General features: G+C 37.7%; 1 protein-coding gene and 1 long non-coding RNA gene across 2 annotated transcripts in view; both read left to right on the forward strand.

Moving 5' to 3' along the window:
* NDFIP1 (Nedd4 family interacting protein 1) overlaps window positions 1-16,933 on the forward strand; it is a 50,352-nt gene extending 33,419 nt beyond the window's left edge. Inside the window, exons 4-8 of the mRNA XM_017532148.2 lie at window positions 319-406; window positions 1,980-2,104; window positions 4,482-4,548; window positions 8,242-8,347; window positions 15,900-16,933. Coding sequence (XP_017387637.1) covers window positions 319-406; window positions 1,980-2,104; window positions 4,482-4,548; window positions 8,242-8,345 — 384 coding nt within the window. The 3' untranslated portion in view covers window positions 8,346-8,347; window positions 15,900-16,933. The remainder of the gene's footprint in view (window positions 1-318; window positions 407-1,979; window positions 2,105-4,481; window positions 4,549-8,241; window positions 8,348-15,899) is intronic.
* A 445-nt stretch (window positions 16,934-17,378) lies between these two features.
* On the forward strand, window positions 17,379-19,246 carry LOC119471828. Its single transcript, XR_005200915.1, has 2 exons — window positions 17,379-17,978; window positions 18,311-19,246. It is a non-coding gene; the product is annotated as an uncharacterized LOC119471828 (long non-coding RNA).
* Window positions 19,247-20,584: the final 1,338 nt, after the last annotated feature.

A 20,584-nucleotide genomic window follows, 5' to 3' on the forward strand; every position in this document is an offset into this window, starting at 1 on the left:
TATACCTCCACCTGAGGTATATAGTTTTTTAAGTTCTTTGTGAACTTTTACATTTTTGAAGTGTGTATTGTTAAAGAACTTGGGTTATAAGATGAAAATTTCATTTAGAACACTATGGGGATAGAAGAAAGATTTGTTTCTTTTCTAATTGTATACTAATAATGCAAAATGGAATTTTAAACATACATTGAGCCTTTAATCTCATAATTTTAAACTGAGTCAAAACAATAACTTTTTTCATTGCTACTCACACTTGCCCCTTTATTTTTCTTTATATCTTCCTTTTGCCTAAACATAATTATTTTTCTTTTCATTTAGGATGAGGATTTTGTGGGTCGGGATGATTTTGATGATGCTGATCAGCTGAGGATAGGAAACGATGGGATTTTCATGTTAACTTTTTTCAGTAAGTATATATGCATAGCAGAACCAACCCCAACAAACCAGAGTGCTTTGGATTATGAGCAAATCTGACAGAATTAAAATAACTTGTTGAGCTAATATATTAATACATTACATTTATTTGATGCCTTTTACTGGAATGTATATTAATATACCTTTGTTTTAACATACTTTCTGTTTGCCCTCTAATTTCATGAATATCTATAGAAAATATAGTTAAAGCAGTTATGAGGATGCTGCATTTTTACATGAGCTAAGCCCTGTCTTTCGGGTCTATGGGGTCCTTATGCATTGCTTCTACTCATACTTGAGTCTGTAGAATAGGAATTAAATGCCTTTGTGTGATGAATTTTGCTCTGAAAGCTTCTTTTTTTTTTGACAGATCAAAGTCAGCCTGACTTTGAAACCTTGATATTATTTTGCATTTATCTTTTCATGTGCCTCACATAGAAGTGAGCCACTATTTCCTTTATTTGTTGTATTAGAAAGATAAGAAAATGCAGTGCTTTTAGAGGTGATTATATAAGTTGTCAAAATTCAGAGAACAGGAGGATGAGTGACTTGAGCCAGATTATTTGGGGGCACTTACTTAATGTTGAAGGCATTTATTTTGTTTATTGGAATATATATATATATAACACACAGTAAAAAGCAGAGGTCAAAGGCTGGGCACGGTGGCTCACAGCTATAATCCCAGCACTTTGGGAGGCCTCGGTGGGCAGATCACCTGAGGTCAGGCGTTCAAGACCAGCCTGGCCAACATGGCAGACCCCGTCTACTAAAAACACAAAATTAGCTAGGTGTGGTGGCACACACCTGTAGTCCCAGCCACTCAGGAGGCTGAGGCAGGAGAATCACTTGAATCTGGAAGGCAGAGGCTGCAGTGAGTTAAGATTGTGCCACTGCACTCCAGCCTGGGTGGCAGAGCAAGACTCAGTCCACAAAAAAAAAAAGCATAGGTCCTAAGTGTACAGTTTGTTGAGTGTTAAGGTTTGCTTTTAGTTCATTTTTGGTTTTTATTTTTCTTTTGAGACAAGGTTTTGCTCTGTCACCCAGGCTGGATTTGGAGTGCACTGGTGTGGTGACTTCTCACTGTACTCTTGACCTCTTGGGCTCAAGTGATCCCCCTACCTCAGCCTACCAAGTAGCTGGGACTGCAGGTGTGCACTGTGCCTGGCTAATTTTTTTTTTTTTTTTAAGTTTTTGTAGAGATGGGCCTCACTGTGTTGCTCAGGGTGGTCTCAAACTCCTGGGCTCAGGGGATCCTCCCACGTTGGCCTCCCAAAGTGCTAGGATTTGCTAGGTGTGAGCTACTGGCTACTGTGCTCAGCCTGTTAAGGCATTTTTGAAAGTGACATAATTGTGTAAAACTGTAGACATAATTGTGTGAAATCTGATAGGGAGGATTTTTTTCTTGTTTGCTTTTTGGGGAAAGACAAGAATGGATGTATGGTGAGGGTTGTGGAGGACAGGCTTTTATTCTTGGGAAAGTCATTTAAGCAGAGGCAGGTGTAAGGCACTCTTGTTCTTGGGTAACAGGACATGTCTAACATCTTTCCCCTCCTCTGCTTTTGCAGTGGCATTCCTCTTTAACTGGATTGGGTTTTTCCTGTCTTTTTGCCTGACCACTTCAGCTGCAGGAAGGTATGGGGCCATTTCAGGATTTGGTCTCTCTCTAATTAAATGGATCCTGATTGTCAGGGTAAGTTGTACAACAGAAAAGATAGACTCTACAGAGAGATAATAATTAGAATATTTTTGAATATTTGATTTTTCATTTGCTTTTTTAAAAGTTATTTCAATGTGTTAAATGCTTTTTGATTTGTCTTTGGTTTCATGATGAAGCTGAACTGAAATCAATTGCAAATGATTCATGCACACAAGTTTTGTTGTCAAATCTATTGAATACTGGTCTATCATCAATATTGTTCACCAGCTGCTTTCTTTGTTTTTAACGTTTATAAAGTGATAATGTATATGTTCTGAAATTAGTTGTTTTATTAATAAAAGGAAGGTTATTACCTCTTTGATATCTCATCAAAAGCAGCCATTCCTCTCACTAATTCTGTTACAGTTTTAGTCTAACTATCGGCTTCCTTCTTTTCTTTTCTCCTTCTCTTTCCCTCTTCCTTCCAGGATTGGTTATGCCAAAATGTTTGGGGAGTCAAAACTATTTAACAAGTACTGCTCCATTAGGAGCCTATTTCTGAAGTAAATTAAAAAGACGTATATCTTTAGTGACTTAAGAGTTACCAGTTAGTTAAATTTGCGTGAAGCAATTTAAAGTTGTAAAAGATTAGGCAATTAGGCTTTTAAATTATCCTCTGATTTCAGATAAATTTATTGCTATTGTCAACCTTATAGACCAAACCAGTTTATCTATCATAAATTGACATACTTAACTAACTGATGGGTGTTGCTTGACCACTGTAGTTTTTCAAAGTAGTGCTACCTTATTTATTATAAAACATTTGTTAACATTTTTAGGGTTCCAGAATCCTTTGAGAATCTGATGAAAATTGTAAGCTTTTCCCCAACATAGCTAATATGTACTCATCTAAAATAATGGACTTTAAGAGCTGGAGCCCTAAAGAGGTTTTCATTCCTTCCCTAAATCTTAATTGTTACTTTATTAACAAATCAAACACTATATTTTAATTTTCAAACTATATTAAACTCTTGGACACCAAATCCTGCAAGGAAAACAGAAATAAAATTAATTCCAATGTTGTTTGGTTTTCCCCAAACTAAATTTTCAACTGCATTTAAAAAGTATAGCTAGTGCTCGACTTACGACCACGATTGGGACGGCAGACCGGTCGTAACACTATTTGGTCGTAAGTTGAGTAGGCTATATGTACAGTTGAAATGATGCATGCGGAGATGGTAGTGCTGCTGGAAGCTGGTCCGCACTGTTGTACGCCCAGCTGGGCAATGTTTGCGCTGCCAGACTCGGAGCAGTTGTGGCTAGCGATTGTGGTCGTAAAGTCGAATGGTCGTAAGTTGCATAGGTCCTAAGTCGATCAATACCTGTAAATCAAATCAATTAACTTGTATCAGGTGGGATGCTTTTGACTGTAACAAAAAACTAGCTCAGAATGGTTTAGAAAAAAAATTTTAATTGTTTTTTTAAATGGGGAAAGTTCATTTCCCCTGAAAACAAGTCCCTGACAGGGAGATTAGTTAAATCAGTGGTTCATTGACATCAGCAAGGACAGCTGACATATCAGCATATTAGCATAGTTCCCCACCCCACCACCTCCGGGTTAAAAGATGGCAGTTTCATGTATTAGTATCACACTGAAACACAACGGTGCTCAAGGGAAGAAAAAGAACTATTTTAAAAAATTTTTTTCTACCACCTTTAGAGAGAACTATTTTTTCTCTTCCTTTTTTCTCAAAGAGCAAGGAATCCTTCTCAGAAGCCCTCAATTTCCATTGGTCAGAATGGTGTCCTGTGCTCATTCCTAAACCAGTTGCCAGCAAGGGAAGGGGATTACCCTGGTATAGATGATAAAGCTTCCAAAGTCAAGACAAGGCTAGGGGAGTTGGAACAAAATCAGTCCTCATTAGAAAGAAGGCAATGATACCAGCTTGTAGTCCCAGCTACTCAGGAGGCTGAGGTGGAAGGATTGCTTGATTGAGCCCAGGAGTTCAATAAAGCCTGGGCAACATAGTGAGATTTTTCTCCTTAATAATAATAATAATTGCTTTTGGCACTGAATAAACAAAGTAAAACAATCATTATTGAAACATACTTCTAGAAGGGTAAATATTATGTGGACAAAAATGTTTTCTAAAAAACAAATTTTTGTATACTTTCAAAATAAGGAGTTCATAAAGCTAAAAGCTATTATATTTAATGATTGCTTTTCCATGAAAGGAAATAGATTTGTATTTATTATAACCATTTCAAGTCAGTAATATATAAAATACTTTCACTTATATTTTAAAATTATTGGAAAGGCTAAGTGGTGGCATTGGTAGAACAAAGAAGTCTTGCATTTTGCATATCCTTAAGTTAAAATGAGAAATTGTGTCTGTTAAGCTGCTATAAAGTATTTTGCCTTATTTTTTAGTTTTCTACCTATTTTCCTGGATATTTTGATGGTCAGTACTGGCTCTGGTGGGTGTTCCTGGTTTTAGGTAAGTGTTTTTAGTGTAAGAAAAGGTGAGAAAACATTACATTAAGTTTTACAAATAAAATTACTTTTAGTAAACATTCGTCTTGATCACTGTAGAGTAATATATTAACCAGCTGTAGTAAAGATCTTTGAAATGTTGCTTTCTTTTTATTTTATTTTATTTTTTATTTATTTATTTTAATGTTGCTTTCTTAAAGAATAGACTTTCATTAACATCAGAGTAACATGCACGTTAATGAAAAGTTTCTTTGTGGTTGTAGGTTTTTCCTAACCTATAAATATATTCGTCTCCACCATATGATCAATGGAGCATACTGATAACTCTGTAGTCTGTCATTTTTTTTCCCCATGTAAATTATTACCACACAGCATTCGCAAACTCAAATCCAAATTGCTTATGGGCATACTGCAGCCAGTTGAACTAACTCATAAATGCACGTGGTCTATCTTTGTTAGGTCTGCCAGTAGAAAATAGAAAATATACAACCTCACTAGATATAACTTCTGAAAGAACTACTATTGGGTTTCCAGAATTCTTTAGTTTACCACTGGTGAGAATATGAATTATTTCACAATAGGCAAGAGAACCTTTTTCTTTCTTTTTTTTTGACAGAGTCTCACTCTGTCGCCCAGGCTGGAAAGTAATAGCGCGATCTTGGCTCACTGCAACCTCTGCCTCCTGGATTCAAGCAATTCTCCTGCCTCAGCCTCCCAAGTAGCTTGGGATTACAGGTGCCCACCACCATGCCCAGCTAATTTTTTGTGGTTTTAGGAGAGACAGGATTTCACCATGTTGGCCAGGCTGGTCTCAAACTCCTGACCTCAGGTGATCCACCTGCCTGGGCCTTTCAGAGTACTGGGATTAGAGCCGTGAGCCACCATGCCCAGCCAGACTTTTTTTTTTTTTTTTTTTTTTTTTTTTTAATATATATACCAGGTATTTCAGGTTTTTGGTCTTTGGATTATATTTTTTACTCTAAATGTTTATTTTAAAATCTTTTTTTCCTAGACATTAAAACAAAGAGATGAACTTTGGGGTAAATTATTTCAATGTTGGCGTCTTCATTATTTGTAAAGAAAATATATATGATACAGTAAGAGAGACCACCATAACTTCTGTCATTTCTACAAAATAATAGCAAGGCCATCTTGTTGCTTATAAAGATGGTGTGATTGCCTCACTGTGATTCCGTGACATCAGTTTCTCCTATCTCCTATTTTGCTTCTTGTTGCCTCCTTAAGATCCTTGGTGGTACTGCTGCTAATGGGTCTGGCAGGCACATCCTGGCACCCATGCCCGATAGGTGCTTAATAAATTCAGGACCTGGGCCACGCGTGGTGGCTCACGCCTGCAATCCCAGCACTTTGGGAGGCTGAGGCAGGAGGATTTCACCTTGAGGCCAGGATTTCAAGACCAGCCTGGGCAACATAGTGAGACCTCGTCTCTGTGAAAAATTTTTTAAAATTAACCAAGCATGGTGATTTGTGCCTGTAGTCCTAGCTACTTGGGAGACTGAGGCAGGAGGACCTCTTGAGCACAGGAGTTGGAGGCTGCAATGAGTTATGATGGCACTGCTGTACTTCAGCTTGGGTGATAGCAAGACACTGTCTCTAAAAACAAAACAAAACAAAATAATTCAGGACCTGCTTTGCCAAGACTGACATTGCTGACCCTACACTTTACTTAGAAAATACAAGTCATTCGTCACACCATCTGCCACCTCTACTCTATGACTCATCATCTACTCTGACTGGTCATGAGAATTCTAAGGAAAGTGGAATAGTCATTTTCTTTCCTCTCTTTATTGTTGAGAACTTTAATAATAAAAATGACCAACAGGAGAATAATTTAGAAGAAATAGTTCCTTGGCTTTGCTTATTTTCTAAACTGTACCTTTAAGAGAAAGGCTGACCACCCCTCTTTCCCCAAGTCAAATCCTGAATGGACCAAAGAGAGCCCTTCAGCATATGTTCAGATTGATTGTTTATGGCATAAATAATTTAAAGAAATTTAATGGATTGATTTCCTTTCTATATTAAAGTTTCATGGAAGATGGATTTATAATACTTTATAATTGATCCTTCTTGCTATGTACCATTTGCTTGTAAGCAAAAAATAAGAGTTTGGATACACTTATGAACATTGGTACTCAATGTTCGAGTCATTTTGGAAACTTTTTTTTAAGAGAACCAGTTTTGTGGCATTTCTCTTGCAGAGCTCCCAAGCTGGCCACTCTTCAGCCACAGTTAGCCTATAGTTTATTTGTTTCACAGTTATTAATTTTTTTTAATTAGTTACCAACATGTTAAAAATCAAAATTACTTCACATGAAACATCTGAATGTTTTTATATTTCTTAAAAGTTGGAATATCAAGCAAAGCTAGCCTACATTCCACGTGGCACCCTTTGGCTGGAGCTGAGTTGTAGCTATCTCCTCCATAAAGGTCGTGTGCCTTCCAGTTCAGGAATATCCCACCACCGTACCCCAACTTAGCATTTGAAAGGGTGACCCCTGCTCTATAGTCACGTGTCGCTTTGGGTACCAAACAGAATGATGTTCCCCAAGCTCAGAGCCGACAGCTCTTGGTTACTGCCAAAAATCAGTTTAACTGTCCGTGTACAAAGTTTTCTACCACTGAATATCCCAGTAAAAGTGTTTTTAAAAAAATATGTTAAAGGCTCAGAGACCATCTCTGAAAGAGGAAGGCCAGGAGGAGTGTCTGAGTTCCCACTGAGGGGCATATCACCTCTCTGCTGACAGTTTTGAGAGGTACAAACTTTCATGAATATATAGATTGTGGTGTAGTCACACAAAAGGAGTCTTATTATGAATAGAGAAATAGGCTGGGTACATGGTTCACACCTGTAATTCCAACTCTTTGGGAAGCTGAGACAGGAGAATCACTTGAGCCTAGGAGTTCAGGGCCAGCCTGGGCAACATAGTGAGACTCCCATCTCTACAGAAAATTTAAAAATTAGCTGGACATGGTGATGTAAACCTGTTTTCCTAGCTACTTGGGAGGCAAAGGCAGGAAGATCATCTGGGCCCAGGAGTTCAAGCTTGCAGAGCTGTGACCGTACCACTGCACTCCAGCCTAGGCAACAGAGCAAGACCCTGTCTGTTGAGAGAGAGAGAGAGAGAGAGAGAGAGAGAGAGAGAGAGAAGGAACTAGTTTCAAGTTGAGACAGAATTGCTATAATAGATAAGGGGATCCTGACATCTAGTGGACAACATTATATATTGTCAACAGAGAAAACAGTCCATGACAAGGAAGGTTACATTTTTTTTTTCTTTTTACTTGAGAAAAACACAGTTATAACCTCTTTTTGGTTGTTGTTGTTGTTTGGAGCTAATTATCTTGGAATGCTTTTTTGGAACTCAATAGGTAGATTTTGATATGTTTCTCAATGAAGCTTTCATAAATGTTTGGCCCCATATTATTTTTTATCTCCTTTAGACCAATTCAATTCTGAATGTGCAAAAGACACTATAGACTCTTGGATTATACCTTCTCATTGAAGGATGGATAATTTGGTATGAAAATCCTTTCCAGATTCCAGAGGAAATTGCTCATGTTTTGATTACCTTTAGCAGAAAAATAACAATGTATTGATATCAGGAGAGGGATTTCTGGGGAGGGGACTTAACATGGAAAATATAAATTCATTCATGACTTTTCTTTTTTAAATTAGGTTTTCTCCTGTTTCTCAGAGGATTTATCAATTATGCAAAAGTTCGGAAGATGCCAGAAACGTTATCAAACCTCCCCAGGACCAGAGTTCTCTTTATTTATTAAAGGTATTAAAGGAAAAAAATGTATTCTAGTCTTAGTGCAACCATGTGCTACATTGTAGAGGTCTATTCAGTTTTAGAGTAAGTATCTGTGGTAGGGGAATATAGAGAAGGTAAGGAAGGCACAGTCCCTGCCTTTTAGCAGTTTCTTGTCTAATAACAGGGAATTTTACAAAAAACTATTGATAAAGTCAAATTAGAAAAACTGCCATAGAGAAATCGTTACTTCCTGCTTTGACAGTGTGAAAGAGGCAGGGGCCTTAGCAGTCATCAGAAAACTAGGATATTTGGCTATTTGACTGAATCCAACATCCTGAAGCCACTGCTTACTATGGCCTCAGTTCCAGAGGGTGACATTAGAAGGAACCCTTCAAGCCTAATCACTCGTCTCTACCCCTAAACCCCAGAACTGTGTAGTACTTTAGGAACTTTTTTATCTGGGCTGCTGACAAGCCCACCAAATCTTCCATCTCTTAAAATTGTCATTGAGGCTTTCCTGGTGGCTTTCTTCAAATTGACATCTTGATATCACTCTAATGTGAGGAAGGTCAAACCCAAGAAAAGGAAGAGGAGAAAGGACCTTTTCCCTTGCCTAGAACTGGAGGACTAAGCCCTGTCAAGGCTCTTTGATTCACACTTGATTTTCTGCAGAGGCTGACACTCCGTCTTACATCAGTGGCTGCCTAGAGGAAGAGGTGGAGAATCTTGAGAAAGAGTACACCAGACAGAGCCCCTCTCTGCTAACAAGTTCTAATAGACCTTCTTGGACTTGACTGTTCCTTGGGACTTTTGGGGACTGTGTTGATCATAGAGTGGAACCTTGAGCACCATCTAGAGGCCAGTCCAGTTGAAGGCCTTAGGCAAAGCATTGTAAAGGGTAGGTGTAGTAGTTTAGACAAACCTTGGATTCAGTCAAATAGCCAAATATCCTAGTTTTCTGATGACTGCTAAGGCCCCTGCCTCTTTCACACTGTCAAAGCAGGAAGTAACGATTTCTCTATGGCAGTTTTTCTAATTTGACTTTATCAATAGTTTTTTGTAATAATGGAGAGTGTGGGGAAGAATTTCAGAATTGTCTGAGGTAGAGTGAAGAACAAAAATGGGGAAATATGGAGCTTATTTAAAGGACAGCAGCTTGATTGGGGCATAAAGGAATATTGAGGATCAAGGCTAAAAAGTCAGGTTGAAACAGATTTTGCAGATACCTTGAGCACCAAGCCTATTTGTAGTAGAACCATCAAATTAATAGAGCCAGTGACATGTTGGGTCAATGCAAGACTAAGCCCATGTGGAACATTAATTTTTTCTGTACTTGCAGAGTATCAGTTTATATGGGCAATCATGTGCTAAGAGTGGGGTTCTCAATTTTGAAGACTTGTGGTGGTCTCAGGAGGCATGCTTCAGGAAATTAAAACATCTACCATAGTTGATTTTCCAGGTGATAGAACAGCATTGAAAGCTTTTAGGCAACAGAATAGTATAATGAGACCATCTTGAATATAACACATTTTTTGAAGCATAGCATAAGAAGCTAAAATTAACATTCATGGTGTTTTCCGTGTGTCAGTTAATATAATAGGCATTTTACCTGGACATAATTAAACGTACTTATGTAAGTAAAGAAGGCTTGGACTGCTTGAAATGTATACTAGTATTTATTATTACAAAACGGGAATCTTTGATTGCATGTTTAAAAATGTGTAGCATATCGGGCTGGACACGGTGGCTCACACCTGTAATCCAGCACTTTGGGAGGCCGAGGCAGGTGGATCACGAGGTCAGGAGATTGAGACCATCCTGGCCAACATGGTGAAACCCCGTCTCCATCCACTAAAATACAAAAACTTAGCTGGGTGTGGTGGTGGCGGACACCTGTAGTCCCAGCTAGCTACTCAGGAGGCTGAGGCAGGAGAATCGCTTGAACCTGGGAATCGGAGGTTGCAGTGAGCTGAGATGGCGCCACTGCACTCCACACTCCACCTGGAGACAGAGCAAGGCTCTGTCTCAAAAAAAAAAAAAAAAAAAAGGGTAGCACGTCATGAATTTGAATTCAGTCACACAGTCTGGACACAAATGAACACTGACACCACTGGCCTGGGCCTTAATGCCTATGATGTGTATTTGTTTATGTCTAGAACATAAGAGGCTTACTGGATGTTGTTTGCAGTTTTATTTAATTACCATTGTCATCTTTCACCTGTATGTCTGATTGGAATTTATGGTTAGCCTTAGGTTTAACTCTTGCCTATGAAGGATTCAAAAGTTAGTACTATTGAGTTGCTACAAGTCCTCCTTATGAAGGGTGCGGAGATTGCCTAATATTTTCCCTTAATACGTCTACACCCAAAATATCCTGAGGGGACAGATTTCCTCCCCTTTTTAAAAAAGTAATGGATTTCTTCCTCTTTTTAAAAAAGTAATGGATTAATGTTAGCTCTGAATTTCTAAATGGACTGAGATCACACCTCTGTCTATTCTCTTCATTATTCAGTTAGAAGGAAATGTGAATCTTTATCAGAGGATTACATACCTTCTTCATCTTGGTTCTAAGCATAAAAAATAGCAGCCAGGTTGAGAGAAAGCCCGAACTTCTCAGTTTTCCTGTGTTGTTTGGTACTTTACTGAAAATTTTGTTGTTTTTGTTTGGATTTTCTAAAATTTCTGAAATGGTTTTCGATGTTCTAAATTTAAAACAACGCATATGGGGTTGTGATTTGAAGTAGGCAGTCCTTAGTAATAATAATGCTGTAAGAGCTGCTAAAGGAGATTGAAGTGATGAGCCTGCTGGTGCTTCAGGAGTTTACATTAAGAGTTGTCAGAAATGTACTCAGAGGTAAATGAATGCACTCCATTGGAGGGCGTAATAGAGTTTATTTGCTTTTCTATTCACCTGTGATACCCTGGTTTATTTGAAATTGTTCCTGACACACCCAGAGAATTCAGATGTCTTAATTAAGAGTTTGGGGGACTTACAGCAGAATTTAGAGTTCTAATGACTTAACTAATTTTCCAGGGATTCCCCAGAGGGAACCTGAAAAGCCGTAATATCCTATGGGACTGAGTTCCCTTTGTCCATTGAAAGGGTAAGAACTCTGTCCAGATCCAAAATGTACAATCCTTTCTTTCTCTAGTTTGGAGGACATTTAGTTTAATTTTGTTAGAAGACATACTAGAAAACCGTCATGTAAAGTATGAAAGCTTTATTTCTTTTTCCCTTCCTGTTGATTCTTTATTATGTTTATCACAGTTTTTTAAAAGTCATTATCTGCTCATTCCAACATCAAGATTGTCTATAAGTCTATTTGTATTGATGACTTTTTCTCTTGACTCTGGGTTACATTTTCCTGTTTTTATACATCTGGCCAATCATTTGTTTGTTGCAGAGATTATGATTCTTAATTTTGTCAGAAGTTTTTGCCTAGCAGACACAGTCAAATTACTAGAAGATAACTTTGATCTTATTTCTAACTGTCATATACAGTGATTCTTCTAGGGAGATCAGGATAGGGGAGAGGAAAAATGTAGTTTAAAAAAACTTAGGCTGACTCCTGCTGAGGAGAATCACTGGTAAACTAGTGACTACTCTGCTAAATTGCCTCTCTTGACATTGTCAACCTGAAGTAATCAAAAAGGATCAGAATACAGAGTTTATACAAGCAGAAAGCTAGGAGTGGCCAATCAGAGAACGCAAACTTTAGGAAATGGGGTCAGTGTTCCCAAAAGCTTTATTTTCTTTTATGGACTTCTCCTTCTTTGATGGAGATGTCACTAATTAAAAGCTAGCTGAAGAAAGACACAAGTAGGGAATTTTTAAAATAACTTTGCCAGAAAGATATAGGTAGAGAATTTTTAAAATAACTTCGCTGTAATATAAAAAGTAACATACTTTCCGTATTGTACTAAGATTTGGCATTTTACTAGAAAAGGGTATAAGAACAGTGACTTTTCTAGTCAGCATACCTAAAACATAGTACAAATAAACCAATCTTGAAGTGATCCCCGAACACCTCTTTCTAATCAGCCAAAGTAGATGTTACAAAAGCTCAACGCTAAAACTCATGTATTACTATCGTAGGGGCAGCTCTCAGGTTCCCTTTCAGAGTCCATTTAAGCTTAAGGGAGGAAAAGTGCATTAATAAGCTATTATCTGGTTTCCTACTTCATAACGAAATGCCAGAAGGAATTGCTAAAGGTGTGCACAGTGGCCATCAAGAAGTATGTGACTAGGCCAGGTGCAGTGGCTCACACCTGTAATCCCAGCATTTTGGGAGGTCGAAGTAGACAGGTCACCTGAAGTTAGAAGTTCGAGACCAGCATGGCCAATATGGTGAAACCCTTTCTCTACTAAAAATACAAAAATTAGCTGGGCGTGGTGGTGTATGCCTGTAACCCCAGCTATTCAGGAGGCTGTTGAGGCAGGAGAATCGCTTGAATCCAGGAGGCAGAGGTTGCAGAGAGCCAAGATCATGCCCCTGCACTTTAGCCTGGGTGACAGAGCAAAACTCTGTCTCAAAAAATAAGTAAATAAAATATGTGACTGAGGAAGTAGAAGAAACATACACCTTTTAGAAACGGCCGGGCATGGTGGCTCACGCCTGTAATCCAAGCACTTTGGAGACATCTATTCCTGAACTGGTAAAAACTGTAGTGTTTATACTTTTTCTTATTTACCAGTTCACTGGAAAATACATTTTTATGGATTGCCACCTCCTCTGATGCTGCCAGGTGGATGAAGAGTTAGCTACAATAACCAGTGGTAACACAGTTGATTGGTTCTAACACTGTGTGGTACCGAAAGTACTTGTACATATGAAGCATAATATATTTTAAAATTATTTATTTTAACCACATCTGAAATAGAAGGAAAAAAAGAGGTTTTTGAGCCCTAGCATTAATGAGCTAGGGCCTTCATAATTTAAAAAGTGATGTGGTGAGCCATACCTATTAGGCATCAAATATTTTAATTTTTTTCCATATGATAACAGACATTTTCATTTCTCCCTTTACATAATTTTCCTCCTGTTCCTTAATACCTCTTTTATTTTATTAAAGGAAATTCATCTCAAGGTAAAGATTTACTTATTGGACTGTGTTATAAGATAACAAGATAGTAGAAATGGTGTTTTCAGTAGAATTTTTGCTGTTTAAAATCTACATAATGTCTTCAAGAAGAACTGATTGTCTTCCTCTTGGAGTTAAATGATCTGTAGGCTATTGGGTTCCTTTTTCTTTCAAAAAGTGATCTGATCTACAATTTAGTAATGCAGTCCAGAATCCCTAGTATCTGTTTGGCCTTTAGTTTGTGTACTATCAGTGTAACACTGCCAGTCAAGCCTCCAGGTCTCAGACAGCAGTGCCCTCTAGCAATCTTTCATTTGGAGATTGTATGGTGATTGTGATTACCCACTGGTGACCTATCTAGGTCCTCTTGAGAGATTTTAATTTAATTTAATTTAATTTAATTTTTGCTTTTCTTGCTGAACAAGCAAAGGGATTTTTAATGTTTGTTGGGTGGCAGCCTTTGACTTTGAGGGATCTATTAAAGCTGTTTACCAATGCAAAAGCATCATAAACTAAGGAAGTGGCCAGGTAATTGTCTGTACCACATTGTATATTCTTGCAAACTCTGTTTTGACCTAATAGTCATTGTTTCATCAGTTTTCATCTATTAATAGAAACTGATAAAGCAGAAATTACTTATGCTTATAATGAGTCTGGCCTCATTACAAAAACTTTAATATTCGTCTGCAAGTTTTCTTTCTGCTTCTGCTTGGCTTTTAGAGTTCCTTATATTCTTGCTGGACGCGGTGGCTCACGCCTGTAATCCTAGCACTTTGGGAGGCCAGGGTGGGTGGATCACCTGAGGTCAGGAGTTCCAAGACCAGCCTGGCCATCATGGAGAAACCCCATCTTTAAAAAAAAGAAAGAAAAAGAAATAGAGTTCCTTATATTCTTGAGTCTCCATCTCTGTGCTTTCTGAGGTCTTTCAATCTCTTATGTCTCTCAATCTAAAAAAAAGATGTCCTTGTATCCGTTTCAGTGGTTTACTTCAAATCACAACACAACTGAATTTATAGTTTAGAAAAATGTTGATAATATTAGAATATGTTAATTTCCTCCACTGTGTTTGTAGTCTGCATTTTGGCAGCCTTTTAAATATTTATGCAGTAATCTAATCAGAAATGGTACAGAAGACACTGGGCATAGTCCCAGTTACTGTTACTTGAGGGGCTGAGGCAGAAGGATCGCTTGAGCCCTGGGGGTGGAGGTTGCAGTGAGCCGAGCTCATGCCACTGCACTCCAGCCTGAGCGACAGACTCTGTCTACAAAAAAAATGCACCCATGAGACAGACAGAGACAGAGAGAGAGAGAGAAGGAAACCAATGACAACAAACTCAAAAAAAAAAAAACTTCAGCGGTTCCCATTTGTCAGATTGTGCCGCTGCAGTCCAGTGTGGGTGACAGAGAAAGTCTGTCTACAAAAAAAAAAAAAAAAGACACAGAAGAGTTTCTTGTGGCTTTTACAGTAATTTAGAGGATAGAAAAGTAAGTTATAGGTCTATATGTGAGCTCATCCAACTCTCACTTGTTGTGTACCACAAATAGTTTCTTAATAAATATTTGTTAAGCAGTAAATGTATCTCTTTATTGCTTCTTCTTTTATTGTTAATATAGGGAATTACTTGTAATTTTCCCAAGTTATTTTCATGAGAACCAAAACAATATACTAATACAGAAATGCCACAAAGTATTAGATGAAAAATGCATTTAGTAAAATGCGTAGGCATTATTTTGACAGCATTTATTTCACTCATGTATATTCTTCTATTTTTTCTTTTTCTTTTTTATTTTTTTAATAAAAAACTTTAAGAAAATTTTTTTCTCTTAATTCATATTCTTTTTAATGAACAAATGGCTCCAGAATGTATTACTTTCTTAAAATTAGTTTGAAACTACATATTTTAAGACAAATATGCCCCTAAAATACAATGACTTTTTAAGAAAACTTGTTTGTTTTTTTTTTTTAAAGTATTTGTGGTACCTATAAGTTTACCCTTGTTTTTTAATTTTGTCGTGCTCTATTGAGGGTATAGCATGACATTGCTGTCATCCTTACTGGAAATCTTTCTTGTGCAATATCTGGTGGAATTGTTAGAGCAAACAATAGCTTCAGGTATATTAGGAAAATTACCCGTGCACTTGGATGATGCTCTCTGTCCCAAGTTTCAGTCATTGCTGACAGGGTTAAGTGTGGGGTGCAGCAGCACTGCTTCCATTCTATTCTTTTGTTCAGAGGTTTGGAAAGAGAGACTCCTGACCTCAGAAGTTTTTAGAAAAAGCATTCCAGCCTTTTCTAGTTCTAGAGGCCTTGTTAACTTTAAGAATTGAAATTTTAATGTTTATTGAATACCACGATGTCAGTATACAGTAATCTTAAAACTATGTTAAAATGCACTTGTGTCTCCAAACATCCTGCCTTCTTTTGTGACTTCATCCTTCTCTTAGCCAAAATAACAAGCTAACTAGAGTTTCAATATTCAATATCCTTCTCTGGCAGATGTTTTCTGGCAAAGGCCTTCCTGCATTTATGAATTCTCTCTCAAGAAGCAAGAGAGCACCTGCAGGAAGTGAATGAATCAAGATGCAGAACAGAGGAAGAATCACCTGCTTTAAAAAAATAAAGTACTGTTGAAAAGATCATTTCTCTCTATTTGTTCCTAGGTGTAAAATTTTAATAGTTAATGCAGAATTCTGTAATCATTGAATCATTAGTGGTTAATGTTTGAAAAAGCTCTTGCAATCAAGTCTGTGATGTATTAATAATGCCTTATATATTGTTTGTAGTCATTTTAAGTAGCATGAGCCATGTCCCTGTAGTCAGTAGGGGGCAGTCTTGCTTTATTCATCCTCCATCTCAAAATGAACTTGGAATTAAATATTTTATTGTAAGATATGTATAATGCTGGCCATTTCAAAGGGATTTTCTCAAAAGTTAAACTTTTGTTTTAACTATTTGCTGTTCCAGTTAATCTAGAAATTTATTCCATTGTACTGTGTGAACACCTGGAAGCAAAATCATAGTGCAAAAATACATTTAAGGTGTGGTCAAAATATGTCTTTAATTGGTAAATAATAAGCATTAATTTTTTATAGCCTGTATCCACAATTTTGCAATACCTTATTGTACCTGAGGGATTCTAAAGGTGTTGTCACTATATAAAATAGAAAGGACTAGGATATAAATGAAGCTTAATTACTAAAATGTCATTCTTGGCACTCTTTCTATAATTAGAGTCCCCCGCCCCCACCCCCCTTTTTTTTCCTTTTGTCTCCTGATGATTAGTCCAAAGGCTGGGAGTAAGGAGAGGATTAGGTACTTAGGAGCAAAGAAAGAATTAGCTTGGAACTTTTGAGATGATCCCTAACAAACTGTACTACTTGCTTTTACAATGTGTTAGCAGAAACCAGTGGGTTATAATGTAGAATGATGTGCTTTCTGCCCAAGTGGTAATTCACCTTGGTTTGCTATGTTAAAACTGTAAATACAACAGAACATTAATAAATATCTCTTGTGTAGCACCTTTTACTGTAGATTAGTGCTTTCTTGGCTTGTATTTGTTGACTGCTAAGGCAATTTTTTCGAATCTTAGAGAATCACTCAGTAGATGTGATTAAACAACTAATGTTGGGTCAATTTTTTTTCTTCATTTTCAGCACAAGAAGTCCCCTTCTTTCTTATCCTACTCAATACATTCCTAAAAATGTACATGAACATTGGTTCTGCAAACGATAATGGACTAAAAAAAGTAGAGAGGAGGCCGGGCGTGGTGGCGCACGCCTGTAATCCCAGCACTTTGGCAGGCCAAGGTGGGCGGATCACGAGGTCAAGAGATCAAGACCATCCTGGCCAACATGGTGAAACCCCATCTTTACTAAGAATACAAAATAAGCAGCCGGGCATGGTGGTGTAGTCCTCCCAAGTAGTCCCAGCTACTTGGGAGGCTGAGGCAGGAGAACTGCCTGAAACTCGAAAACGGAAGTTGCAGTGAGCTGGATCTCACTACTGCACTCCAGCCTGGCGACAAGAGCGAGACTCCGTCTCAAAAAAAAAAAAAAAAAAAGGAGTTGTAGAGATATTAAATCATTCTGGAATTCCTAATTATACTTTAATTTTTAGACGTAATTTTAGATAATTTATTTCCAGTGTTTTGTGCATGTTCTCATTTGTTCTTTTTCTCAGTTGAATGCATCAACTGGTTTGCGTCCTGTGAGCATCCAGTCAGTTGAAATTAAAGATTCCTCATTTCTCGTGATTTCCATTCTTGTCTTGGTCTTGAATTTAGAGACTGATGGTTTTTATGATATCAGCCATTTGATTGTTTTCATTTTCTATTTAAGAAATATAAAGAAAAAATACATCAAGATGGCCAAATTACTACACAGTGAGCACCAGCACAGTCTGATAGCTGCAAATGTCTATTCTTCTGCTGTGTATGAATATCCAGAATCAGCATAGGAAGTTGTTTAGGGTGTCAGAATATAAGGCACAGAAGTATGGGTTGTTTGAAAGCCAAACAGGAAAATTAAAAGCCTCCTGGATTGATATTTCATAATAATTGACAATTATTATGAAATTGTTAGAAGTGGGCCGGGCGCGGTGGCTCAAGCCTGTAATCCCAGCACTTTGGGAGGCCGAGGTGGGTGGATCACGAGGTCAAGAGATCGAGACCATCCTGGTCAACATGGTGAAACCCCGTCTCTACTAAAAATACAAAAAATTAGCTGGGCATGGTGGTGCGTGCCTGTAATCCCAGCTACTCAGGAGGCTGAGGCAGGAGAATTGCCTGAACCCAGGAGGCGGAGGTTACGGTGAGCCGAGATCGCGCCATTGCACTCCAGCCTGGGTAACATGAGTGAAACTCCGTCTCAAAAAAAAAAAAAAAAAAAAAAAAAAAAAATTGTTAGAAGTAACAAATTAATTGATTATTATGAACAATAGTATAGTGTGTTCTTGTTCAGAAGTTATATTTGACAATGCAGAAGGAGGTAGTTTTATGAAAGTTTCTTTGAAGATTTTTCTTTTTAATTTTGAATCAGATTATACCAACAATAAATTTTGGAAGTTTTTATGGCCTATAATGTTGTAAGTTCCAGAATGAAAAGGTCTCTAATAATCTGAATAAATGTGGACATGTATAGCAGAGAGAACTGTGTAAATTATCTTGCAGAATAAAATAGAAGGGTCCTAAATCACGTTAACTCAAACATTGTATACTAGTGTTGTGTTTATTCTTTAGGTCCTTGTGCCTTATTTGGTTTTGTGTATTCAACGAACTGAAATATTTGGAATTCCTATTTCTATGCATTTGGTGGTCCATAAGATTTTGTCAAATGTAAACCTATGGTTTAATATGCTTTAAAATACTTAGTCTAGAGAATGATTTCTCTTTAGTCATTTAAATGTTCTGAAAATTCAAATCTTTTGACATACATAAAGTTGGCACGGTGTATCATCTAGAGTCCTTACTGGTATTCAGGATGAAAATTTTCATGCTGCAGTGTTAATTCTCATTTTTCTCTCCCATTTTCTTTCTCACTTTGATATGTTAATACTGATAATGGATAAAGGGTCAGTTTTTATAATAAATGGTTTGGGAAAGGTATTCAGAGGAACCACTGTTACTTACCTAAGGTTATGGAGTAAACTAGCTTGGACCTTGGGCCACAGGGCAACTAGGATTCACTCATAACAACACAGTGCCCTATATTTCTTAACTCCTTGTTGCCATTTGAAACTCTGTACTCTTATGTTTAAAGGTTCTTTATAGCCTGTTTTTTTTTTTCCCAGAAAGTTACATTGCTTTGTATAGAAATAAAAGGCATGAAAATTTGCTTGTTAAAAAAAAAATAAGAATGATTTTTTTTTTTTTTTTTTTTTTTTTGAGACGGAGTCTCGCCCTGTCACCCAGGCTGGAGTGCAATGGGCGATCTTGGCTCACTGCAACCTCTGCCTCCTGGGTTCGATCAATTCTCCTGCCTCAGCCTCCCAAGTAGCTGGGATTAGAGGCACGAGCCACCACGCCCGACCAATTTTGTGTATTTTTAGTAGAGACAGGGTTTCACCATGTTGGCCAGGCTGGTCTTGAACTCCTGACCTCAGGTGATCCACCCACCTCAGCCTCCCAGAGTGCTGGGATTATAGGTATGGGCCACTGTGCCCAGCCAAGAATGAATGTCTTTACTAATAGGATCAATTTTGTTTAGAGTTTTAAAAAAACAACAAAATTTTTGGTGAGGTAAATGATATTATTTTTCTCCGCTTTCTTTTTGCATATCTGACTTGAGCTTGGCCCACCATGAGTCATTAGTAACACAGATGAAATTTTGATTGGTCTTCACTGTGTTCTTATACTAAAATAAACTCTACTTAGCTATAAGTGGTTTACATTCAAAAGAAGAAATAAATCACTACTGAAGTAGAGTATCAGGATTAATAGAAGTGATACTTCCATTTGAGTGATTGCCTGAGGTGGCAAGATTGTGGAGTGAGAGTCAACAAAACTAGACCCTAACAATGGAGCCCTGGCCTCAGGCTTTACATTCAGTCCAATGCCCTCTTCCCATTGTCCCAGCCTTCTGGAGGGTTGGCATGTAAACATTGACATAAAATGAAAAAAATCATTTGGCCCTGCTTCTTGTAAACATCAGTAATTTAATTTTAACTTAAAACATGCTAAGAACTGTATATTTATGTAAAGTAGGAGGGTGTGTATATGTATGTATGTATAAATAGATAGATGGATAGATGTTTTTTGGTTTTTGGTTTTTTTTTTTTTGAGACAGGGTCTCCCTCTGTCACCCAGACTTAAGTGCAGGGGCGTGGTCTCGGCTCACTGCAACTTCCACCTTCCAGGCTCAAGCCATCCTACCTCAGCCTCCCAAGTAGCTGGGGCTATAGGCATGTGCCACCACACCCAGCTAATTTTTACATTTTTAGCAGAGACAGGGTTTTGCCATGTTGCCCAGGCTGGCTTGAACTCCTGGGTTCAAGCAATCCACCGCCTCGGACTCCCAAAGTGCTGGAATTACAGGTGTGAGCCACCTCATCTGGCCAGTAGGAGCATATGTTTTATGAAAAATTAATTAAGACCCCTATTACCTACTTGAATCTGATTCTTGGTTAAACTTCAGTGGTGAATATAGGTTAATCATGCAAAATGTAGTGTAATAATTTTCAGATTC

The sequence above is a fragment of the Cebus imitator genome, unplaced genomic scaffold (genome assembly GCF_001604975.1).
Source record: "Cebus imitator isolate Cc_AM_T3 unplaced genomic scaffold, Cebus_imitator-1.0 Scaffold76, whole genome shotgun sequence".
Taxonomy (NCBI): Eukaryota; Metazoa; Chordata; class Mammalia; order Primates; family Cebidae; genus Cebus; species Cebus imitator.